The following is a 26,431-nucleotide window of genomic DNA, read 5'->3' as shown; positions in this document are numbered from 1 at the left end:
TAGAATCTAGTCCCATTGCATGTAACCCACACTGGGGGGAGATTCTGGCTTTCTGGTTCCCCTTATACCAGGACTCCCCAGCTGCATTCCAGTTTTCTTTAATTGTGAACCCCTAGAGCATCAAAATATGGGAGGGCCATACAGAAATATTCCCCAGCCGGCTTTGATCTGTATCATCCACTGGTGGGTCTGATGCAGTTGACGTGGAGGTGTGCCTCTCTGTGTATCAAGTGTCCATGAGTCTCTTGTGAATTGTAAATGTGTGTGGCTACAAACCTGTGGCCCCAACATTGTCAAAACACCATGGGGACATACAGAAGAAGCACAACCCCTGGCCTCCACCCTTGTGGAGCTTAGACTTTCCCTGGGAAAAGAGCATAAGACATATGTGCAGCAAGAAACTTGCCATCTGAGCTGGACTGAATTCCCTCCAGTACAGGGGGGATGGCTGACTGCAGCAACACTGAAAATGAGCAGGCTTGGCTGGAAGAGATCCCAACTTTCCCAGCAGAAGTGGACTTGAGCCTGGGTTCATGTGAAAAAAGGGTAATGTTCAAAACGGCAGGGGATGGTGGGGAATTCCTGGCAGAGGGTGACAGAGATCAGGAGAAGAGTGAGAAGACCACAGAAATGGGGTTTGATAAGGAGAGTGAATCTGACCCACAATGGCCCTGCATGTGCCATGCCCAGTAGTTTGGAACTGATGGAAAAGTGGGGTGGGGCGACTTTTTTGTCTCTTGGGTCAGGGAGTGCAGAAAAAGCAAGTTTTTGTATACACTGATGTGAAGAATTTGTACAATGGGTTGGGGAGGAAGACAACTGGAGACGAGGACACCAGTTGGTTAGGAAGCCGTTAGGATAGTCAAAGCCTGAGCCAGGAGCACCGAGGATGAAGAGAAGGCTGCGGCTGGACCACATGGGGAGGAGAGAGCTTGGGCATGACCACGACACTGGTGAAAGATAAACCTCATAGCTTGAGCCCCAGCGACTGGAAGAAGCATCCGTGCATATTGCATTGTATTTATGCAGACGTGTCTCCATGGGTGTGTATCTATGTGGGTGAGACCCTGTGTAGGAGAGTATCTGTGTGTAGGCTGGGAGGGCAGTCAAATGTGAAGGGATACCAACCCTCAGCTCTCACACATAAGCCTCTCGGTGATAAAAAGATCATACCCATTTTCTCATTGATCCTCACGATAGCTCTTACAGTAGGAAGGAAAGGGTAAATGAGAGAACTAAATCTTGGAAAACTTCAGAGACTTGCCTAAGGCCCCACAGATAGCTAGAAGCCATATGGGAGGCATTTCCACAGCTTCTCACCTTGGAGAAATCCTGCCGTTTGACGCACCTGCTAACTGAGCAGTCTTTTCCCATCCAGTGGAGAAGGGGAAGTGCAGCCACCTTGAGGCATCACCCAAACCGTTTGGTCCCTTGAAGACCCATTTATTAGGAGTGCGGAAGAAAGTACATTTTCTTTTCACTTCCCCTATATCCTATGAAACATACTACCACTTGGTCACATGGAAACCACGAGCTCTCCTCCAATGTGTGCTGCTCTTTGATGGTTATGTTTTTCTATTTTATTAACCCAATCAATATTCAAAGTCGGAGTAGGAAGTGAAACTTTAAAGGTTTTATTTCCTAGCTACAGACAGCTTTAAGAGACAGAATACCTGCCACCATCACCGCCTGGGCAACTCCACACCCAGGCTGCGACGTGGCAGGAAGGAAGGAAAGGAGAGGAGCTTTAGGGTTGACTTCCCAGGAAGAGAAGCCCCTGCCCGCGGCGCCCTCACTGGCCCTTCTTGTGGGCGTTCTTCATGATGGCATTTTTGAACAGGGTCACCAGGGGCGTCTGGCTCTTCTCCGAGGTCATGAATCCGCCGTAGCGCTTGTCCTTGGGCGGGCTGCCCCAGCGGAAGTGCTGCATCTTATAGGGGCCCCCGTCCTTCTTCTCGGCCCCCTCGGCCTCCGCCACCAGGCCATACTCCAGCTCGGCCTGGGCGGTCGCGCCCTCGGCCGGGGCCTCGGGGCCGAGCGCAGCCTCGGGCCGCTCCCCGGCCAGCTCCCTCTTGAACTCGAGGGGGAAGGCCTCGGCCGACTCGTCCTCGACGCCGTTGGGATACACCTTCACCGGGCGCCGCTTCTTGCCCACCGGCTTGCCCCAGCGGAAGTGCTCCATGGAGTAGGAGCGCTTGCCCTCGCGCGGGCCCGGCTCGGCGCCATCGCCGCGGGGCCCGGGGCCGGCGCCCGCCGCCACTTCCTCCTCGCGCTTCTGGCCTGCGCCGCCGCCGCCGCCGCCGCCGCTGCCGTTCCGATTGCCGAAGCGGTCCCAGCGGAAGTGGCCCATGACGTATTTCCGGGCGTTCTCGGTCAGCGGCTGCTCGTCGCCGTTGCCGGGGAACACGGGCGTCTCGGCCGAGAGGTCGGGCTTGCAGGCCAGGATGCACGCCTGCGGGAGAGCGGCGATCACGTCAGGCCCCGCGCCCCGCCGCCCCCTCCCCGCGGCGCGCCTGCCCTCCGCGCCCTCCGCACGTGCGGACCGCGAACGCGGCGTCTCTGCGCGGTAGCTTCCCTGCCGAGGACGTCCGTCCACCCCCGCTCCTTGGCACCCACGCACGTCCCGGACACAGCTCAGCCAGCGCCTCTTTTGTCTCCTGGACCCCTGATTTCTGTGCCTGGCAGCTACAACAAAATCCCCTTTCCCCTCGGCGGTTTACTTGTCTCGTAGCTTTGTGGGCAGTGCCAACGTCTTAATCGTTATATGCCAGATATATAGGAATTCATCAATAAATGGCAGGTGGGTGGTAATAATGAATACTGAATACATAAATAGGGTTCAGTTCGAGTCTGGGAAGACCACTGGGTTGAAATTTAGGGGAGAATCTCCGCAGGTGAGAAAAGTAGAAGTCTGAGTTTTAGGGCCTGTATTTTCAGTAATGCCTCAGCCTTCCCCCAGTGGTCTGCAAACCTGTCTCATGCCCTACCCCAGCCATCTCCCTCAAAACTGCACACATCTGGTACTTTCTCTGGTTCTTTCAAGTCTTCTGAGCTAATCCTGTAGTTTCCCCAATCAGTGAGCTTTGAGAGGGAGTGGTTCACTTCCCTGTCACCTCATTCTGTGTGGAAGGGCAGAAAGTCGGGATTATTTCCATTGTAGGGATCATGTAACCTGTGCCTCTGCTCCCTGTAACTAGACAACTCAACTGTGGTACACATTTGCTTAGGAAAATGACCTCTAGGCTGCAGTCTTAGTTTTCAGTTACTTGGGACAGCAAAGAAGGAAACAGAAGGATCCCACTCACTCTGTTGAGCTGGAATTTCATACTCCGGGAATTTAGAAATATAACACTGCAGAATATTAACAGTGGGAATAAATTATCTCATACTCCTCTCCCCTGACATATGATGAAACAAGAGCTCAGAGAGGACAAAGGAACTTGACAAGGTTCCACAGCCTATTGGTGTCAGAGCTGGGACTAGAACCCATGATCTCTCACCATGGCCAGTGCTCCTTCCCTGGTGAGCTTTCAACAGGAGAGGCTGGGCAGTGGGTGTCTCTAATTAGGAGTCTCTTGGAGGGGGAGGGTATAGCTTAGTGGTAGAGTATGTTTCTAGCATGTACAAGGTCCTAGGTTCAATCCCCAGTACCTCTATTAAAAAAAAAAAGATAAATAAATAAACCTAGTTACCAAAAAAGTTTTTTTTAAAAAAAGCCTGTTGGGTCTCTCTGCTCTAGGGCTCACAGAATTCCCTGGGTTCTTTGTTTCTATATTATGTTCCACATGTGATCTGTTCTGTTTCTGAGAAAGTCTCTCTCTTCACCTTAACTCAGCTTCTCTACTGACAAAACACACAGAATGTAGTGACTTATATTCCACCCTCATCAGGCAGATACAGGCAGCAGGATGGAACTCAGTCCTGGGCTCCCGCAGTGTGTCCTCAGCCTTGAATTGGTATTGTTTCTCATTTATGCCTTCTAATACAAATACACACACATACACACACATACACACACAGTGGTGACTGGGAGGGAGTTCCAGCCTGGCACAAGGGCCTTTATATGCTTCTGGAAAGGCTGCAGAAGGTCAGTCCTCCAAAAGAAGCATGAGACATTGGGCACCAGTCAGAGGAAAGTGGCACCTGGGTTTTTCCTTCTCCCTCTAGAGAGGGTTTTTGGTGCTACCTAGCTGGCTTTGTAACTGGTAGGAGGGAGAAAGGGAAGAAAAAATGGAATGGATATGGCAAGTGATATGAAGTTTTTTTAAAACAAATAATATGGGGGTGAAAAGATTGAAAATGTAGGATCAATTGAGAGAGCAATTATTAGTGTTGTTTATTTTAATAGGATTATCTCTAAATAGGTTAAATGGAGTGGGTCTCTATACAAGAAGACAGGGCAGGAAGTAAAGATAATCAAGCAGAAATTGAGGTCCAGACCCATCTCCCTGAAGCTGCTTCCTCCCTTCCTCAGCCCAATTCTGAATTCAGCCTAGAGGCCTTTTCCTGCCCTGGGTTGAGTTACCCATATCTCTGGGAATGAAGTTCCCCTTCCCCATACCTCTTTCTTTGTGCTGCCCCAGCCCCAGCCCCAGTCCCATCTTATGCCCAAACCAAGATGGCGGCCATGGCCCACGTACCAGCAGGTTACTTTCCGTGGTGAGGTCCTGACACTGGCTGCTCTCCAGGCACCAGCCACGCACTTCCATGGAGGCCTGAAGCAGCAAAGTCAGCAGCAGGGCCCCCGAGCGGCTCCTGCACAATCTCGGCATCTTCCAGGCAGGCTGAGGCTCTACAGAGGCAAACAAGATTAGTGGGACCCCTGCTAGGAGCAGAACAATGTTGGCCACTCATCAGGAAGGACCCTGAGCCAACATTAACAATACACTCACTTGTGGAGCTCAAGGGTTTTTGAGGACAAGAGCAGCTCAAGGAGCAGGTTGGTGTGCAGGGTGGTTGTGTGACTTGTGGTAGAGAGGAGGGCAGTGGGACCTGGGTAAATTATGTCCAATTTCCCCCTTTATCACCTATGAAAAATCAGACCCCAAAGGATATTAGGGCTGAAGACTATTTTAGGAGTCATTTGCTCTGGCCGCCTAATTGAGAAATGAGGAAACTGAGGCCCAGAGAGAGACAATGACTTGGGTGTTTATGATGAGGTAGGGTAAGTTCTCCTGTTACCAGCACAGAGCTTTTCCATTTCATCATCTTCAGGAAGCTATAGTTCTAACACTCTAGATCTAAGGAATAACTTGGGAAAGACAAAGGACTCTGAAACTCCTGCTCAAGATGATCTGCTTCTCGTCTACCATGATTCTATTATTCCTCAGAAATTCATTTCCTATGAATTGTAGTTTTGTGTAAAGGCAAATAAAACCTCTGGCCAATTTAGCCAAAACATCAGCCAACCCCAGCTTGATGTCCTGTACACAAATCACTCAGGAGATCACTATTTCCCAGACCCCTGTAACCTTGGAGATACTTATTTTTAAAGCAGATCCCCATTCTTTTAAAACTGGCTCATCTTCTGAACACATTACATGTCAGACCTCCTCTTGTTCTCTAAGTCTCTCAAATGTAGTCTGAAATAGCTGGACTTGAAGGGATGGAAAGGAAGGGATGGTCACACAGAGCAGAAGGAAAGTAGCTTTCACTGTGGACACCTACCAAAAATACTTTCTCAGAGAAGTCAGGAAGTACCTGTGGACAGATACTGAGCTCAAGAGGTCAGGATACAGTAAAGAGGGGAAGATAAATGCTGCCTTTTGCACCCTGTGCCCAACCCTTTCCCCAGCCCTTTAGCTGTCACACTGCCATGTCTGCCCTCATGCAGATCTGAAATGACCCTGAGTTCTGTCATCAGCTCACAACCAACCCCACAATCATTTTGGATTTAAGATATTTTCAACCAGCTGTTAGGAAGAAACCTAATTAGATAAGAAAAGTAATTCACATTAAGGTGTAGATGACTGTCTCTCCTAGTTTAAAAATATTTGCCTAAAGAAATCTCATATTTGTGGAGGCAGGGGCCAAATCTTTTTTATAGGGAAGGCTTTGGAAGTGAAAGTTTCCCCTGGCTCTCATTGTTTACTTCAGGAAGCCACTTCATTCTCTCTGTCCCACCCCACTCCTTTGCCAGCTCAAGGCTCCTTCTGAATGGTTGTCAGGCACTGCCTGTTTTTGGAGCAGCCATTAGGTGGTGCTGGCAGCCAGGGAGCCAGCCCATCAGCATCTCAGGCTGAAGGGGCCGCTGGGGGAGCATTGGTCAACCTAGTGACCAGGGAGAGGCTGCTCCTGTTGTAGATTTTTGGTGCTTCAGTTCAAGTGTGAAGCATGAATTTGGTGGCCAAAGCAATTTATATTAAAGCTCTGAGACCACACAGCACATTTCAGTGAGAAAAAAAAAATTCCAAGATTTTCAAGAGAAGCAGAAAAAGGGTAGCTTTTTATCACTGTAGGCAAGTGTAAACTAACATATTACTAGAGAAAGTAGTAAAATCATACAGGTCTGACAGTCCCCTCAACTATATTTCAATTCTCCTCAAAGTTGGCCATTCTGGAATGATTTCCATTTTCTAAAAACCTACCTCATGATTTCAGGCCTTCCTGAAAAGCCTCAGAGAGCATTTTCTTTCCTCCCCATTGGCTAAGTTGTACAACATGGTAACATTCTCACTCCCCACCCTCTTAGAGCTGCATTCTCCTGCTAAAAAGTTAGATAGCTTCCTGAAAGTAACTTGTTTTCTTTCTGCTTATGTGTATTTTCTATTTTTCTACAATAAACAAATATTACCTTGTGTCATTTTTTAAAGCAATAAAGTAATGGGGAGATGTCAAGTGTGCTTTTTGTAAGTAGAGTGACCAATAATTGAAAGACTGGAAAAATAAACAGAAATTTGTTATTTGCCAATCTTGACAGTAACTTTATATACACTTATTAGAACTTCATATGTATAGGTGAATTCTCTATGAGCTAAACAAAACGCTTTGTTTGTTACTCTAAAATTACACATCGACCATGCCCTTCCATAGAGATTAGAAGAGCAGAGGTGCAGAGTTTTGTCCTTGCACCATGATACACATGCATCAAGTCCCAAAGCAAAATGTCAAAGGAATATTAAGTCATTAAATAAGCCATAATCTGTACATATCTTAACAATGGACACAACAAATGCACACTTTTACTTTTCTTGCTTCTTCCAACTGTTCTGTGAGAACCACCTCCCCATTTATACATGAAGAATTTGGGAGATCCACATGCTCTGCTGACTCTCCCTGCCTCAGTGGGAACTCACCCCACCTCCACTTCGCCTGAGCCTCCATCAACTCCTGCAGCTGCTTCTGACCTGCTAAGGTCTGTGGGACAGAAAGTTCATTCTGCGGTCCTATGGAGGGCAGTGTCAGGGTGGTTCAGGACCGTGGACAGTTCCCATGCGGGCTACCTCTTTTTAACACCCGCTGGTCTTGTGATGGAGACTGTCAGTATCACAGCGCAGCCACGTCGGGTGGGCTAAGGTGGTCAGGGAAACGAGGATTCGGGGATCTGAATCCAAAAAAGTCTGGAAAGCAGGGAGTTTATTGTGAATTTTAGCCTTTTCTCTTCTGCCCCCATTTCCAATATTAATTTACGTTAGAGCATATGGTATCTTTTAAGAAGTGACATCTACCCAGAAAATCAGAAGACCCGAAAGACTGGGTCTCCCGAGATCTCCCCAGAAGGCGATAGGACTCTCAGGGGTCCTAGCAGCCGCCCTCCCCCTGGGAGATGCGGCCACCAGCCCCTGGAAGGCATCACTTTCACGATCACAGACGCTCTCCCACCGTTTGGAGGCTGGCGCTCGGCGCTCCCCTGCCGGCTTCTTCTCCAGTACAGAGTTTTCAAAGAACTAAAGACCGCGCGAGCCAAAGGCGCCTGAAGTCCGCGATGGAAGCTGGGGAAGAGCATCCCGAGGCCCCGGAGCAGGGATTCCGGAGATAAGACGAGGTTCCGCGCCGCTGCGCCCTTACCTTTCGCGGGGAGGCTGCTCTCGGGGCGACTCCCGCTGCACCAGGGTGAGGATTCTCGGTGACCTCTCGGTCACTTTTCTTTCCCTCTTTCTCTTCCTTCGCACTGCCTTGTCCTGCTCCCTCTCCTCGGTCCTTATATACTTGAGGGGCGCTGGACTTGAAGTTCCCGGCAGCTGCAGCGTGACAGGCAACTCCCCCCGTCCGTGGAAAGGGGGGCCGTGGGGCGCAGGAGGGGGTTTTCCAGGTAGGGGCTGAGCGCAAGGGCAGACATGCCCGGAAAGAGGCTGAATTTATGCCCCCGGAGGCTGGAATTAACACCGTCCTGCAGAAGGGCACACCTGGTAGCCTTCTGGAAAGAATTTAATTAAGGATGATTTGGGGACCTCAGTTAGGACGAACGGGAGGCTTAGCACCCCTGTGTGGGGCAGGCCTAGTGCGTCTGCTGAGGTCGTTGAGGAGAGAGTGAAATTACCTATGTGTGTACTTGAGCTGGCATCTGCCTCCTTCACATTTGTCTGTAAATATCGCTGCCAACGGAAATGCCTCAGATTTCCCCAATGTCTGGAAATTGTGATGTGAAAATGTCACAGGGAATCATAATCCCTCTGTTACAGGTTGAAGGGGCTGGGGGCAGAGAAGGTCAGGAGTCATTCAGTTGAGGCCAAGACAGATTGCCTTCTTGGGGGTGTGAAGGGCCTAGTCCAGGGCAGGCTCCCTCCTCTGCTGCACAGCCCAAGGAAAAAGTGCTGTTAACCTTAGCATATTAATGGGGGAAGAGGGAGTCCTCTGTGAAGAGCAGCTGAAGTATTTTGCCTGGGGCCTCTGATCCCTCCCTGTGCCAGTGAGCTGGCAGAGTGGTGTGGGGACTCTCAATCTTCTCCAAGTCTGCTCTTGGAGTTCTGGCTTGGCTCTAGTCCCACGTGTCAGGACAGGGAGGAGAGGACAGGACTCATACCTGCAATGGAAGAGTAAAGAAGCAAAAGTAAATTGTGACAAGTGGTGGGGGTGGGAGGGAGAGCTGGAACTAAACTGAACTTCAAATCAAGGTTCTTGTTTAATCTGTCACTTGCAGGAACTTTCCTTATTCCCAATCAGAAGTTCTTTTGGACTCCAAGACTCCCTTGAGAATTTCTGGTTGGTGACATTGGCTTTATATTCAGCAATTCTTTCCTTTCGGGCCACAGGAGAAATTCAAGCTCCTTAATAGCAAACAAGGTACTTTACTACCTGGCCTTGCCTCTCTCCAGGGTCATCTCCCACCTCTCTGTCTTGCATCCTGGCATTTCAACCATTCACAACATTCACATTCCCATGAACACTATTTTCTAGAGCCTCCATCTCTTTGTCTATGTTATTCCACCAACAAAAACACCCTTCCTCCTTCCAGGCACCTGGGAAAATTAAACTCTTACATTAAGATTTGGCTCATCTGTTATCACCTGTTCCCCAATGCCCTTTTTGGTCACTGGTCCTACCAGGGCATAAAACTCATCTTTCTCTGTTTTGCCAGGAACCCCATTCCCATCTTATCTGTTTACATGATGTTCACTGCTGGAACCAATTCCACTCTGTCTTCCATCTTCCCTCTTCCACTCACTCCTGCCTCTACCACTGCCAGGCTTAAGAGCCCTCTCAATCAGATTGTGATTTTATTTCATTTTTCTCTGTATTATTTGTATAACTTTAAGAGGCAGCTGATGGTACCAGAAAAGCTCCACCAGGAAAAGCTCAGACTGACCCAGCTTCTGTCCTCTTCTGTCAGCTGAGTTCTTAGTTATATGAATTAGAACCAACTTGGGCCAATGTGAACTGAAAAGCCATTGATTACATTTAGAATCACTGGGCAGGTTGGCAACCAGGATCCAAAAGTGGGCAGAAATAAAAGGTGGCTGGAATCATGGCCAAAATCAGATCACTGATTGGATTCAATGAGAAAGAAAACCAAACTACCACTGGGAACAAGAGGTCACAAGTCACACTGTCAACACCGCAGGCACTGGACGTAGATGTCACTTCTATCCCCAGGTTGGGAGGTTGCCGTTCCCACTGGCTAATATCACTAGAAAGGACTGACCACTGCCCTTGCTTCCTTGTATCACTAGCTCCTCTTTGAAAGCTTGGAGCTGGTGCCTCTGATTGTCTGACATGATAATATGATTTTCCCCTTTATTCTGATAATATGGTGAAATACACTGCTGATTTTTAGTGTTACAGCTACCATGCATTCCTGAATTGAGCCTGATTTGATTGTGATGTGCTATCATTATATAGCATTGGGTTCAATTTGCTAATATTTAATATTTTTGCAGCCATTCTTATGAACTCGGCCTGCAATTTTCCTTTCTTGTAGAATTCCTGTTTGATTTCAGTATCAAAATTATGCTGTCTTCATAAAACAAGTTTGAAATCCTTCTGCCTAGTCCTATTTTTTTTAATATAATTTAGTAGAAGAATTTGTATGCAGTGGTGTTTATCGCTTCCTTAAATGTTTGAGATGATTTATTAGTGATGCCACTTGGTCTTTATGGTTGTTTGCTTGTTAATGGTTTTAAATTACAGACTCAGTTACTTAATAGCACTATTTCAATTGTCTGTTTCTTCTTGTGTCAATTTTAGTAAGATATGTATTTCTAGGAATTTGTCCATTTTATCTAAGTTTTTCAATTTATTGGCTTAAAATTGTTTATTATATCTTATTATCTTCTTAGCATCTATGGAATCTGTAGCTATGGTCCTCTTGTATCTCTGATGTTGGTAGTTTATGTTCTCTCTCTTTTTTCTTGACTCGTTTTTCTCAGGGGTTTATCAATTTTATTAGTATTTTTTTAAAAATGAATTTTGAATTCGAAAAGATACATGTACCCCAATGTTCATAGCAGCACTATATGCAATAGCCAGGCATGGAGACAACCAAAATGTCCATCGACAGATGACTGGATAAAGCATTTATGGTATATGTATACAATTGAATACTAGATACTAGTCAGTCACAAAAAACAATAAAACAATGCCATTTTGCAGCAACATGGATGGACCTGGAGATAGTCATTCTAAATGAAGTAATCCAGAAAGAGAAAGAAAAATACCATATGATATCCCTTATATATGGAATCTAAAAAAAAGACAAATGAACTAATTTATAAAACAGAAACAGACTCAGACATAGAAAACAAACTTATGGTTACCAGGGGAAGAAGAAGGTGGGAAGGGATAAATTGGAGTTCAAGATTTGCAGATATTATACTATATATAAAATAGATAAACAAGTTTACACTGTATAGCACAGGAAACTATATTCAATATCTTGTAGTAATGATACAATGAAATAGAATATGAAATGTAGTATACATACCTATAGTGAAAAAGAATATGAAAATGAATATATGTATGTATATATATGCCTGAACTCTTATGCTGTACACCAGAAATTGACACAACTGGCTATACTTCAATCAAAAAAGAATTTTGATTTTGTTGATTTTTCTTTACAGCATGCACACCTTTTTCTATTTCTTAAATTTCTACTCTTATTATTATTTCTTGCCTTCTAATTTCTCATTAGCTATTCTTCTATTCTCTTGAGTTGGATATTAAGTAAATGCTTTTACTCAGATAATTAATATTTGACCTTTATCCTTTTGACATGTGTATTTAATGCTATAAATTCCTTTCTAAATATAGTTCCAGTTGCATCTCATAAGTTTTGATATGTTATATATATTTTTTTATCATTTAGTTTAAACTATCTTCTTGTTTTCATTGAGATGTCTTCATTGACCTGTGGGTTATTGGGAAGTGTTCTGTTTTCAAACTTTGGGGATTTTCTAGTTATGTTTTGAAACTAAAGTTTAGCATAATTCCTCTGTGGTCAAAGAACATACTCTCTTTTTTTTAATTTAAGTATAGTCAGTTTACACTGCGTCAATTTCTGGTGTACAGCACAATACATCAGTCACGTAGGAACATACATATATTTGTTTTCATATTCTTTTTCACCATAAGTTACTGCAAGATACTGGATATAGTTCCCTGTGCTATATACTATAAATTTATTGTTTATCTATTTTATATATATTAGTTAGTCTGCAAATCTCAAACTCCCAGTCTATCCCTTCCCATCCTCTTCCTCCCCTGGTAACCGTAAGTTTGTTTTCTATGTCTGTGAGTCTGTTTTTGTTTTGTAAATAAGTTTGTTGAACATACCCTTTTTGATTTTAGTCCTTTGAAATTTTGAGGGACTGTTTAAAGGATGAACATATGGTCCATTTTGATTAATGTTTTAAGTACATGTCAAAAGAATATATATTCTATGATTGCTCAAATATTCTATATCTTTTCTATACCTATATCCTTTCTGATTGTCATCTTATTCTATTAGTTACTAATAGATGTACGTTTTTTAAATTTCCGCATTATTTTGTGAATTTAGCTACTCCCCACTTTGGTTCTGGCATAAAAACAACTCTTTACAGAAATCCAATGGTAAATGTAGGGCAGTGGTGGAAGGTAACAGAGGACCCAGGATAAAGACAGCAGAACGGTGCTGGAGCATGATAGGAATAGGATGCTGACAGGAATAATCCAGTGGAGGAGGGGAAATTGATGCTGCAGATGGGAGTGGGAAAAACCAAATAACCCCAGTCTTTAGAACTGAGATGGGGTCCAGAGGAAGAACCTGGCTTCCAAACAGTGGAGGGCCTTCCTCTTCCAATAAAGAAGGAGGTGCAGACGCAGGAGACTTGTAGGATAAGCCATGGTAAGATGAATGACTTCTGTTTGTACCAAAGCCTTTAACTTTAAACCCAGAATTTTCTGGAGATTATCCTGAGGAAATATCTAGCAGTTATTGTAAACATAGTTCAAGATTACTCATACAACATTGTTTATAGTAGCAGTAAAATGAAATCCACTAAACGTCTAGGGTGTAATTATAAAAGCAGTAGAGTGTACTTATTAAAATTATGATAAAGCTAATCAACAGAATACTTTGCAGCCATTCAAAATAATGTAAATGTTTATTTTTTGACATAAAAAAATGACCACTGTGTTTGTTAAAGGAAGGAAATATGATAAAACATAGATACACGGTTAATCCTTGAACTGCATGGATCCACTTATACTCGGAGTTTTTTCAATAAATGTGTGGTACAGTACTATGTGATCATGGTTAGACCATGGGTGTGGGACTGAGGATAGGGAGGGCCTGCCAACTGTGGGTCTTGAGCATCTGGGAATTCTAGTATCTGTGACGAGTCTTGAAACCAATCTTCCGCATATTCAGAGGGATGACTGTAAATGCAGATAGAGAAAGAAATAAGAATAGAGGAAAAAAGATACCAAAGTGTTAATAATGGCTGTTCTGGTTATTTAATACTATCACAGACTACCCCAGAAACGTGGTGGTTTTAAACAATAACACTTATTTTGCTAGATTCTAGTCTTTTTTTCAATGGTTGTTCAGGAGTCAATTGTGGTTTTGTTGTAGTTGTGAGGAGAGGCGAGCTCGTGGTCCTACTGCTCCACCATCTTGACCAGAAATCCTAAACAACACTTGTTTTGCTCATGCACCTGCAGTACAGGCAAGGTTTGGCAGAGCCAACACGTCCCTGCTCTACTTAGCATCAGCTCAGGCAGCTCAAAAGCTGGCACCTTTAATTATCTGAAGCCACTCACTCACATGACTGGTTCCTGGTCTGGGAAGACTCAGCTGGGGGCAAGAAGACTGGGATGCTTGTCCTGAGACGCTTGTATCTCTGTGCAGCCTTGCCATGTGACCTCTTCAGCATGGTGGCCTTAGGGGAGCTAGACAGCTTACACACAGGCTCAGGCCTCTCACGCTTCCATCTGGGGGTGATTAGATCTGCCAGGTGGAGGGGGTGGGTGGTCAACAAGGGCTTCGCAGAGAAGGGGATGCTGAGTTGGGCTGAGCCTTGATAAAAAAGGGCACCAGGAGGAAGAGAGGAAAGGCATTCCAGGCAGAAGGAACAGCATTTCCAAAGGGCTCAAGACAGGAAAAACCTTATATTCATGGAATGCTGGTGCAGGTGGTAGAGGGGGAGAAAGAAGACTGGAAAGAGTCGGGGGAAGAGGGGAGGAGGTGGGGACCATTTAGGGACTGAGTTAGAGGAGCCCCAGGATCAGCTTTCTGCGGCAGTGAGGAGGATGATCAGAGGTGGAGCCTGGAGACAGCAGGGGTGGTCAGAGTCCCAGTGCTCTGCTCCAGAGCCTGGAGGCCAGTCCAGCCAGCGGTGGGAGCAGTGACATGGAAGACGAGACAGAGGCAGTTTCATGAAATACTAAAGAGGCGGCATCAGTGTCACGGACACGCCCCAGTCTGAGGTAGACATGGCTGCATGGCTGGCACAACGTGGCGTCACGGTTAGGAGCACAGCTCTGGGGCCAGACAGCCTGGTCCTAACCTTGCTCAACCACTGCCCTGCTGTGTGACTGCACAGATTCCCAGCTTCTCTGTGTGAGTTGTCCCATCTGTGAGATGAGGGAAACGACTGCACCAGTCCATGTGGCTGCCAGGTGGAGGAAGGGAGGTGAAACTGTAAAGATCTTAGAGCAGGGCCTGGCCTCTGGTTAGCCCTTATCCTTATGGTGACGGTGACGGAAGTGCTGGTCCCAAGAGAGCCTCCTGGAGTGGAAGGAAGGTGGGAAGGAGAGGAGGGAGGCAGGGAAGGAGGGGAAGGAGAAGACGGGAACAGACAGGAATCTTTGGACAGAGAGCTGATGCTTCGTTGGTGGGGTGGGGGGTTGACTGCGAGAAATCCTGGGGCTGAGGTGACGCACTCACACCTGGCTGTGGGCGCTGGGCCAGGGCCGCTCTCGTCACCCCAGCTTTTCACCTTTGAGGGTTTAATTGGAAAAGCGATGTCACCAGGGTGTGAGTGCGTTATGAAGACAGGTGTGGAGGCAGCCTCCGCGGGGGGAGGAAGTGCTGGGCGGACAGCAACAAGGACAAGGTGCTGAGAACCTGTCGTGGGGGTGGGGCGGGGGAGCACAAGGAGGGCAGCCTTGTCCTCAGCCTCCAGGTGCTGGGGCCAGACCACGGGAGACATTTCACTGGGGGAAGAGAAGACTTAGGGACAAGGCTGCCATCTGCCTGCGTTTTCGCAGACTCTGGGACAAGCACCAATTTAGGCCTTGAGGGTCGGAGTGAGGGATGGTGAGAGGGAATCCCAGCCCCATCCTGGCCGCCCTTCTTAGCTTATGTTCCAAGTCTTTGTGGACAAGCTGGGGAGGCTGCCAGCCCTGCTTCAGGTCAGAACAACTGTCCCTTCTCAGAGCTCCTTGGGCAGAGCCTGGGCTTCTGCTGGAGGGAGCACTTCATTTCTGATAGTGTCTGTGTCACGGGGGCCTCAGGGCTGCTCAGAGGATGCACCTGGTCTGCAAGGGGACAGTTTCCAAGTCAGTGTATGAGAAGTTCTGGCAAGGTGCCTGGTACAGAACTCATGCTCGAGAAGTATTTACAGAGAGAGGATTGGAGGGAGTAACTGAGGAAGGGAGCCCCTCTGAAGCCTCAGTTTGCAGAAGCTCGTGATCCTCTAAAACTCTCTCTAAACCTCCTCTGTAGGATATATGAAGCTAAAACAAAGAGGTGATCTTCCTCCTCCTGTGTCTGAATTAGAAATAGCCCAGCACCTGCTCCTGTATGTGTGTGTCTGGTGGGGATGGAAGGGATGGGATGGGGAGAAGCTCAACCCAACCTGATTGCAGCAGCCCAGGGTCTACAGGCAGCTTTGGAGTGGTGCTAGCCCCCACAACCCCAACCTAAGTCACTGCAGGCTTCTCCCCTTCCAGGCACCTCCCTTCCCAGAGGTAAGAAGAGAGGACGCTGAGTGTCCTTCTACAGGGGGAGCCTCCTGACCAATGTGATGTGGGTGCCAGGGAGAAGGGCATCCCAGTAAGAGAGCAGAGCAGGTGTGGAAACTGGGGGTGCAGACAAGCTGAGGGACCTGGGGAGGATGGGTTGATAAAGGGCCATGCTCAGGCTTTGGGGTCTGACTGGATGCTGGGGGGAGAGACAGAGAAGTCGGGCAGGTTTAGGCGTGGGGCTAGGGGGGCAGACCGGGAGGACTAGAAGGGAGGACTAGAAAGGGGGGTTGGGGAATTGCTGAGACACATTGACTTTGAAGCAGCTGCTGTTCAGTGTGCCTTCTGCCCAGTGCCAGGACCCCAGGGGGGCTGCTCACTCGGGACTTGCCTGGAGGCTGCTAGGTGCAGGGAAGGGGAGGGGCAGGTTTGTAGAGTGAAGATCTGGTTCTATCACCCACTCACTCAGTCACTCACTCAACAAATGCTTATTGACCCTACATGTGCCAGGTCAGATCCGGTCTGTGCTCCCAGGGGGGCTTCCTTCAGCTCTAGGGAAACTGCTAAAAGTAGTCAGCAAATAATTACAAGTTGTGATAAATACCATGAAGGAAACAGAGTGGGAGAGGGGAGGGGAAAGGCTTCTTAGCAGAAGGGAGAAGGTGCAAAGGCCCTGGAGCAGAGAAGAAAAGAGGTTCCAGGGACTGCTGGAGTGGAAGCAGGTGGCCGGGGAGCAGTCCTCGATTTGAGAGACATGAGGGACCAGGCCTTGGAGGCTGAGAAGGTTGTTAGATGACAATTTAGATTTTATGCCAAGTGCAGAGGGAAGTCATTGCTGGGTTTTAAGCAATGGAGTAACAGGATCCAATCCCTTGAAAAGGGGCTCTGGCTGCTGTCTGGAGAACCAATCAAAGGGCAAGCAACCAACAGCCTCTTTTTAGGAGTCAGACAATAGGACTTGAAGATGTGGAAGTGAAGCAAAATGAGGGGTGGTTAAGGATGGTTCTGGAGTTCTGGTCTGAGCAGCTGGGGGTGGGGCGGGTGCCAGTCAGTGGTCTGGGGAAGACTGGAGGTGGGGGAGGCAGCTGGGTTTGGAGGAGGAAACCATGAGCTCTGTGACCTTGGGCAAGTTACCTGATTTCTCTGAGTTCCTCTGGGGACCGCCAAAGCCCCAGCTGACAGTGCTTAAGAGGATTCTTGTTAAGACTCAGGAGCAGGTGCGAGAAACCCTAACTACCATTAGATTCTTGTCAATAGAAACAGCAGTTATGAGTTCCTCTGAAGGAGAGCCTGATGGGCGTTGGGGGACAGAGGTAGAGCTAGTCTCCAAAAAGGGACCCTGAAACCTGGAGCACCATGGAGGCGAAGGTCTCTGGCACCCCATACGGCCCACGAAATGGGGGAGGGCACCCCTGCCCTCCTCTATCCCCTGCAACACACACTCCCATTTGCGGTTTCTATCACTGCGGGCTCCATTCAGCACAGTGACTGGGCCACTTCAACAGCCTTCAGTTTGACCCCAAGGGCAAAGAGGAATCAATTTGTGCAGAGAGTTGAAATGGAAGAGATTTCAACTGACCTTTGAATAGGGTTTTAATTTGCTTTATAACAGCCAAAGGGGCCTCATGAAGAGACCCTTGAGGCTGCTTTTATCTGCTAATGCGCGGGCCCCAGTGCAACAGCCCTGCCTCCATCTGCATGCCCTGGAGGCGGGGTGGGGTGGGAGGGGGTGCAGAGGGGCCCAGGAACCCAAGTCCACGCCCCTCCCAGGAGCTGATGTGCAGCCCCCTTAGGGTCCAAAGCAGAGTCAAGGGAGCAGGAAGAGCCGACCTGGGTTCCAGCCCCAGACCCTGCCCGGTTGCTGGGTGGCCTTGGGACCCTGGCCGGCACCGCCCCCCCAGGCCTCAGTCTCCTCATCCAGACAGTGGCTGGGAGAGGGGATGTAGACTAGATGGCCCTTGGGTCCCTTCCAAGCCTGATGTCCTATGGTTTGAAGATCGGATCTGGAGTCAAACTCTGTGGTAGAAAATAACTAGTCTCACAGAGTGTGACCTGGACTGGGGACAGCAGAGCCCACTGGGCCGAGGAGCTATGCCCTCTCTGTCCATCAGTCTCTTGGGCCTTTCTCATGCCCTGTTTTTCTCTGAATTTTCTGCTTGAGGCCCCTCTCTTGGGCCAACCAGTTCTCTGTTCTCTCCCCTCCAAATTCCAGAGGAAGCCAATGGGGTCGCTTGACTAATTGTCTTCTTTTCTACTGAGAAGAATCTTACAGGCAGCTACCTCGGGGTTCCAGGAGGCCTGAAGGAGGCCAATCCCAGGCAAAGAGCCCCGGCGATTGCTTCTCCACACAGGTCCAATTTGGGTGCAGCACCCCAGGAGAGAGGCCTGCAAGTTGGTGCTTACAGTCCTGCATCAGAAATGACAGGCTCTCTGCCTTTGTGCTCTGTATGTGTGTGTGGCCACGTGGAACCAAGTGAGTATTTATTCAGAGCCACTGCCTTATCCTAATTCCTTTTTTTCAAATGGAGGGTTTATTCCTGTGTAATCAGAACAGAATTCCTGGAGGTGGGATCTTGCTGAAGATGTCATGGACATTAAGAACATAGAAGACTCTCCAGAGTCCAGGCACCAGCAGCCACCGTCTGACGCAGTGGTTATCATAATGGTCTTTTTGTGGGGAAATGCCTTTGTTAGAACCTCCGGCATGACAGCCGCTTTTCCAAAAGAATGCAGAGTTCTCCAGCCAGGGGTGGAGGTGGGGAAGAGTGACGTGGGGGCCAGGAAGGACGCTGATAATGTACATCCATTAGTGCATCGCAGGAGAGGCATTCATAAGCCCCAGAATGGTCCTCCTTCCTCCAGACCCAACAATGACTGCATGGAGGGGACCTGAAGTGGCCTTTTTACAGGCACTCAGCTCAGTGCCATCTCTGAGCCCCGCCTGTTGGGTGCCTGACTTCCATTTTCATGCCTTCCTCAAAGCGGCTCAGACAGCGAATCCCAGCAGCCAACCTGAGGCCCAGAGAGCCCATGCCATGCCCTCATGTCCTGCTGCCCTGGCCTGGGCAGCCGGTGCACAGTGACCTGCTGTGCAGCAGCTCCAAAGCCCATTCCTCTGCGTATGCGCCTGGCACGCGTGTGTGCATGTGATGTGAGCGGTGCAAGGACATCTGGAAAGTAGTTTGGTTTTTAACAAAATGGCCAAAACCTTTATGTCAGATGAAAGTGACTTCCTTCAAAGCATCCCCTGGGCAGGTATCATTGATGCCAGTGGTGGGGCCGGAGCTGGAACATTCGACAGACCCCTCTGGGAGAGCCGCCTCTAAGACCAGTTTCTAAGTCATTTGAGAAGGCCAGTCTTCTGACTCCAGGGTCACATTTTTAAAAAACTGTATCGATTATGTTCCTTTTAGTTCTCCTTTATATTATAGTTAGATCTTTATAATGAAATATTTTCTATTCATGATGGGTGTGGGAAGTTTATCTTATGTATAAATTTCATTTCAAGATAGTAAATAAGATCTTGGAGAACAGCTGCTCTTAAAGGGGAGATTTGCAGCTGATTGGGATGTAAAATAATGTATCTGCTTTGGAAAATAGTTTGCAGCTCTTCAAAAAGTTAAAATTGTTAAAAACAAGACAACAGGCACAACATGGAGTTGCTTATTCTAAGCCCCATGTCACCAAACCAAGGCTTAATTAGTTTTGGCTCTCTCAGAAATGGGATCTTAAACCAGTCAGGCAGGAAATCAGGAATGGCCTAATCAGCGCTAGTTAGGTAATCTGACAGACCCCTGTCATCCCCTAAAGGAAAGTAACTTTGCAATAACCAACCTGCTTTTTGCTAGTGTAACTTCCTTGTTCCCAATCCTTTCTGCCTATAAAATTCTTTCATTTTGGACAGCTCCTCGGAGTACCTCTCTGTCTGCTAGATTGGATCCTGCCTGATTGGATCAATTTTGTGCACACAAACTCTTAAAAATTTTACTATGCCTCAGTTTATCTTTTAACAACATAGAGTTACCATATGACTCAGCAAGTCCACTCCTAGGTGTATTCCCCAAAACTTCTACATGAATGTCCATCGCAGCATTATTTATAATACCCAAAAGTGGAAACAACCCAAATGTCCATCAGTTGATGAGTAAATTAGCAAAATGCGATATATCCATACAATGGAATATTATTCAGCAATAAAATAATGAAGTACAGACAGATGCTACAACATAGATGAATACTTAAAACATTACACTAATTGGAAGAAGCCAGACTCAAAAGGCTACATCCTATATGATTCCACTTATATGAAATGCCCAGAAGAGGCAAATCCCTAGAGACAGAAAGTAGATTCCTGGTTGCCAGGGGCCAGGGGTGTTGGGGAAAAAGGGGAGTGGTCACTAATGGGTATGAAGTTCTTTTTAGAGTGATGAAAATGTTCCAAGATTGATTGTGGTGATGGGTGCACAGCTCTGTGAATATTACAAGTGTCATTTTCTTGTATATTTTATTTTCTTTAATTAAAAAAAATTTTTGGAAGGGGGAGTAATCAGGTTTACTATTTATTTAGTTTTGGAGGAGGTGCTGGGGACTGAACCCAGGATTTGTGTATGCTAAGCATTCACTCTATCACTTGAACTGTACCCTCTCCCCTCATTTTCTTGTATACTTTAAATGGATGAATTGTATGGTATATGCATCATTTTCAATATAACTGTTATTTAGAAAGGGGTGATTTTTCGAGAGAGAAATGACTAGAGAGAAAGCCATGTGTGTCTTTCAGCGTAACAAAAGAGGAGGGAGTCCTCCAGATACAAGGATGTGACCTTTTACCTCTTTGTGCAAGAAATGCCACCCAGTTCTTCCTTCCGTCTCTTCCTTTCCTGTGTGTCTTCTTTAATGTTCACACTGGACACTTCACTTCCAACGCTTCCGCTCACTGAACACATGTGGGGTTTTCCCCACCCCAAGAATTCTCTATGGCACCAGCTGGGTGTCCTACAAAGTAATTCAATTCTGACACTATCTACCTGGAGACAGTGTCAGATCCCACAGGCTATGGGCTCAGTCCCACCAGACTGCTGCCCCCCACTTCAGATTAGTTACGAGCCTTAGGTCCCACAACTTCTGTCCAATTTGGCTAGAAATTGGAGGTTCCCATGACCTCCTCCTCAGGTGTGATTAATTTGCTAGAGCCACTCACAGAACTCAGGGAAATGCTCACATTTGCCACTTTATTAAAGGATAAGGTAAAGGCCACAAAAGCACAGCCAGGGGAAGGGATACGTAGGGTGGGGTCTGGGAGGGTCCTGAGCACAGGAGCCTCTGTCCCGGCGGAGTTGGGGTGCACCCCCTCCCGGTGTGAATGTGCTCACCCACTTGGAAGGGAGCTCCCCAAACCCTGCACTGTTGGGTTTTTACAGAGGTTTCCTCACGTAGGCAGGAAACTGCATTTCCAGCGCCTCTCCCTTCTATGGAGGATGAAGGGTGGGGCTGAAAATTCCTAGCTTCTCATCAGGGCTTGGTCTTTCTGGGGACCAGCCCCATCCAGGAGCCCACCCAGAATCACCTCGGTAGAACAAGGGATGTTCTTAGTGTTCTTATCACTTAGGAAATTACAAGGGTTTCAGGAGCTCTGTGCCAGGAACAGGGGCAGAAGCCAATATACATATTTTTTCTACTATCTCACACTGTTCCATGGGCCCCTCCTATAGTGGTCTAGGAAACCCCATCCCATCTAAACAGGCAAAAGAATAAGGGGGTATGATACAACACCTTAAGGAGTTATTTCAGGGGGTGGGAGTGGGTGGTAGGGACAGGAAGATGTGAAAGAATGCTTATTGAATTTAAAAATGTATTAGGAAAAGGTGATGTTTCAGAGATAAAGACTAAGCTAGAAGAAATACAAGAACAAGTTAACACAAACACATAATTATAAGCACAGAGAAGGAATAAAGTGTGAAAAGACATAGGTAAAAGAAAAACCACATAGAAAAAAAAGAAAGAAAAGGGTTCTAGAGAAAATGATAAAGAAGCTAGACAAGGGAGATCAGATACATGTTTTATTGAAATCTCCAGAAAAGAATACCAAGGCAATGGAGCAAATGAATATTTAAAACCGTAATTCAAGGAAACACTGCTGTAATAAAAGGCTTTAAAATATGGATATCCATATGTTGTAATGCTTACATTAAAAGGGCATTCCATAACTTGAAAAATTGACTCAAAATGTTAAATACTGACAAATAATCCAATACAATCATTGGGCTCTAATTACAAGGAAAATATTCTTTGAGCATAATGCAAAAAGTCCAAATCCAGTATGAATCAAAGAAAAGCAATAGAAAATCAGACTGGCATCGGACTTCTTGGCAGCAATATTTTAATTGAAGCATCATCCTCACGGAAAATTGTGAACCAAGGATTTAATCTTTAGCTAAACTACTCTTGAGTAGAAAGGCCATGAACATGCAGGCACTTACCACAGACCAAGTTTAAGGCAACTACAGAATTGTTCTGAAGCTTCAGCATAAGTCTGTGGCTGTGGTGGGCAAGGGGACGGTTGATATTAAATATAAGGAACTGAAGAACTAAAACTAAAAGATGAGCAAAGAGAGACGAAGCTATATAGTGTCAGATGCTGTGACAGGGTAGAAATAATTCAACTAACTAAACATGGGAGAACCAGAAAGGCAATAGCACAAAATAGAATAAGGTCTCTGACGGCCTCTGGTTATGAGGTGACAATAAACAATGTCACTTGAAATTGAAAAATCAAATGATGCTTATTTCAGATTACAGAGGTAAAACCCTGAGCAACAAATTAATGGGCAAAGGAGAGAGAGAGAAGTAATTCATAACTAATGTCAGTATGGATCATATTAGGAAGTTAAGAGACAATATTTAAATATCTAAATAGAGAGATAACTAAAGGTATCTGCAATAAAAGTACCCATCAGTAATAATCACTAGAACCATACTATGCATCTTCCAAAATACCACAAGAAGAAAAAGAACAAAAAGAGTCCGTCTAGTGAAAAAATGGATTGGGTATGTACAGCAAATAGTATGTATTTAATGTAATGTGTGAAATGCAAAGCAATTTGACAAACCAGGACCAAATAAATCATATTCATACGTGTAAGTGGATTTGAATCATCTATAAAGAAAAATATTTCGGTGGGAGGGTATAGCTCCAGTGGTAGAGCGCATGCTTAGCATGCATGAGGTCCTGGGTTCACTTGATACTACCTCTAAAAGTAAATAAATAGGTAAACCTAATTACCTCCCCCTCCAAAAAATAAATTAAAAATAAAATTTAAAAAATGAAAATATTTTTAAGGTTAAAAAAAAATTTGGTGGTGGGGAGGGCACAGCTCAGTAGTAGAGTGTGTGCTTAGCATGCACAAGGTCCTCGGTTCAATCTCCATTACCTCCATTAAAAAATAATAATAAGTAAGTAAAGAAATAAACCTAATTACCTACCCCCTTTAAAAAATTAATAAAAATAAAATAAATAAATTTTTAGAAAACAATTTGGTGCTGTATAAAGAAACATACATCAAAAAAAAAGGATGGGGTGATTTGTGAGGAAAACCAATTAAAACCTGTGGTATAGTCATAGGACGAAATACCACTCAGCAATAAAAAAGGAACAAACTACTGATAAATGCAACAACATGGATGAACCTCAAAAACATTATATTGAGTGAAAAACTCCAGGAGAGTTTTCACAGTATGTATGGTTCTGTTGATAACAAAGCTCATCTAGGTTGAGAGAAATTGGATGAGCAGTTGCCCCTGGGGGTGGTGAGAGGGGTGACTAGGAAGAGACCAGAGGGAACTTTCTGGGTGAGAAAATGCTCGTGGATTACAAAGGCGTATGCATTTGTCAAAAGCGAACATAAGGTATTCTCACCGCACACACACAACTCACTCTAGGTAAACTATACCCCGATTGAAAAAAGAGGAGAGAATGGTGGCTATGTTTGCCCTGACGGAGTATATGAATTTCTTCAGCGGTCCGGCAGAGCAGGGCAGCTGTCCCCACACATCCAGCCACTCCAGTGGCACGTGCCGCGCCCCCCTGCCCCAGCTCCATCTGTGATGACTGGTCCCCAGGGCTGCTTGTGGCTTGGACTTGAGAACCCTGGGACAGTCATTAAAAGGAAACAAATGTCATCACAGGACCCTGGCTTTTCAGCTGCAGCCAGTGGGAGAGGGTCTGCGGGCCCCTCTTCCCCTAACAAAGCCCCAGCCTCCAGTTGGGCCGCTGCCGCCTCCCTTCCACAGGCCTAACTGGGGAGGGGGATGGCGGGGAGGGGAGACAAAAGGGGCAGTCACATCTCCATCTTCCCTTTCTGCTTTTAAAAAGCATCTGAGTTGAAAAGGCAAGGTTAGCAGATGGCGCCAGTGGGGAAACGAGCTGGGGAGGGGAGAGGCTTTCAGGCCAGCCCAGGCTGGGAGCTATCTGCCATTGTGCCCACGGCCTTCAGCCCACCGCACTCTGCTGAAGTGGGCAGATGACAAAGGCCCCAGAGCCCAGTGACTCTCGGCCCCACATACGTCTTTAGACGCTAATGATGGTCAGCCAGGGGTAATGGGATGTGAACAGCCTTGGGGGGGGTCGGGGAATGGGAGGAGTGGGGGGTGTGCGCAGGAGGAGGGAGATGGGGCTGGGGGTGCTCTCAGAAGTTCTCAGGGGCCCTGGAGTCTCTCTTCCACAACTGACCTCCACTGCTGTCCACTCAGGGGCCATCTGGGCCATCTGAAATAACAGACTCAAAGCCCCAGGGCCGCCCATGTGACAAAGGAGGGCAAGGACGCACCCCGTCCCCCCTCCCCCCTCCCCCGCCCCCACCCTGAGACTAGCCGGAGCCTACGGCCCAGAGGGGTTCTCCTGTCTGCCACCCCCAGAGGGCAAGGCAGGGCCAGGGCGCCCACGGGGATGAGAGGGTCACTGCGGACCTGAGTACCCAGCAGTCTCTCCCTCAGGGAAGATCTAGTAATTAACCAAATTAAGTTGAAAAACGTGTAATGACGTGGAAAGATGTTCACGCTGTTTATCAAGTGATAAACAGCAAGTGGTAAATCAGTATCTAAGGTCTGACCCCATTTTCACCGTTGTAACAGAGCATACAGAAGAGATTAGCAGCCCTGGAGCAAGTGCGCCACATTCTAACAATGCTTACCCAGGGGGTCCCGGGAATTTTTGTTTTTTTCTTTTTCATTTGTCTCTAAATTTTCCAAATGCTCTAAAATAAGTACGTAGTCCCTCTGCAAGAAAACAATTTTATTAATAATAAATTTTAAATGAATGATAACAAAATAAATACAAAGCTCCCTCTTTTACATCCTGCCATGGTATCTGAAACTGTCCTATCTCAAAATAACCCTTTCGGTCAAGGCCTTGTCTCTAGGAGTAAAGGATGGGGCCTTGAGGGTACCATGTAGGTGAGTTGAGTCCCATCTCGTCATACTTTGGGACTTTGATGTGTGGCTTCTCCACCAAAGGTGCTTCAGAGAAAATGTGTCACCGTGTGAGAGGCAGTGTGGGGTCACGGACAAGACAGGAACCCGGCGTGACAGCAAGAAAGACTTCGCCTCGGTGGTCAGGCTCAGAGGTCTGAGCAAGGACTAGTCTCTGGAAACACTCTCATCTATGACCTTGAAAAGAGGGCACCAAATGATATCAGCCCTTCAAGGCTAGAGGTGACACTAAGCCCTACAGGAAGGTGAAATTCTGACTTGCTGGTGACAAATGCAGAGCAGGGAGGACAGAAGGGCAGAGGGGAGTCCAATGCAAAGAAGGAGCTGCATATTTAACGCTGTCAGGCTCTCTCTATGTGAAGACCAGGAAAGGGGTCGGAGAGACAGCCTGTTCCCCAACAGGGCCGGATGGTTAACTCCATTCAGAGAGACCAAAGCACCGGGGGGCACCAGCAAGAAGGAAACAAGAAACAAAAACCGTATCAAAACATACCTACCGCATCCAAAATAAAATGCCTCAGGAGTCCTGGCCACCACATCCCAGCATCCCACGCAGGACACAATGGGAACAATTAAAAAATTTGTTTATGTCAATGATAATCATTTCCCTCCTTTCAGATCCATAGAGATGTGTGAGTGTGCTGATACCCAGGGCTGGGGGAATGCTAAGAAGTTGACTCTCATTTGCAGCTTGGAATGAGTGAGCAGCAATCTAAATTTTCTTTTCTTTTTTTTTAATGAGGATTGAACCCAGGACCTCGTGCATGCTCAGTATGTGCTCTACCACTGAGCTCTACCCACCCCCTGAATTTTCATCTCCATATTGTCAATGTGCCTGCCCTTTACCACAGCAGCCTCGTTTCTAGGATTTTATCCTAAGAAAATGCACGAAAAGATGCACGAAGATATACGAAGGAAGGCTTTTGTGTTTGTAAGAGTTAAAAAATAGAAGCAACCTAAATACCCATCAACTGGAGATTGGTTGATTAAGTCACGGTGCTTCCCTGTGCTCGAGGGATGATAAGCCCCAAGAGGGCAGAGCCAGCATCTGCTGCGTCAACCCTGAACACCCGACATGCAGGTCGGAGTCCGGCACATGGCAGGTGTTTGTTCACTGAAG

General features: G+C 46.8%; 1 protein-coding gene across 2 annotated transcripts; it reads right to left on the bottom strand.

The window, feature by feature from the left end:
* Window positions 1–1,611: 1,611 nt before the first annotated feature.
* Window positions 1,612–8,130, bottom strand: POMC (proopiomelanocortin). 2 transcript variants are annotated; one of them, XM_072938342.1, is made up of 3 exons: window positions 8,008–8,130; window positions 4,641–4,792; window positions 1,612–2,452 (listed from the first exon to the last, which is right to left on the bottom strand). In XM_072938342.1, the coding sequence occupies exons 2-3, from the start codon at window positions 4,770–4,772 to the stop codon at window positions 1,793–1,795; spliced, it is 792 nt and encodes a 263-aa protein (XP_072794443.1). In that variant the 5' UTR covers window positions 4,773–4,792; window positions 8,008–8,130; the 3' UTR covers window positions 1,612–1,792. The 2 variants fall into 2 exon arrangements, with proteins under 2 accessions (XP_072794443.1, XP_072794442.1); XM_072938341.1 differs by lacking the exons at window positions 4,641–4,792; window positions 8,008–8,130 and adding an exon at window positions 3,306–3,372.
* Window positions 8,131–26,431: the final 18,301 nt, after the last annotated feature.

Source organism: Vicugna pacos, chromosome 15 (assembly GCF_048564905.1).
Source record: "Vicugna pacos chromosome 15, VicPac4, whole genome shotgun sequence".
Classification (NCBI taxonomy): Eukaryota; Metazoa; Chordata; class Mammalia; order Artiodactyla; family Camelidae; genus Vicugna; species Vicugna pacos.
This window is presented reverse-complemented; position numbering and strand designations above follow the sequence as displayed.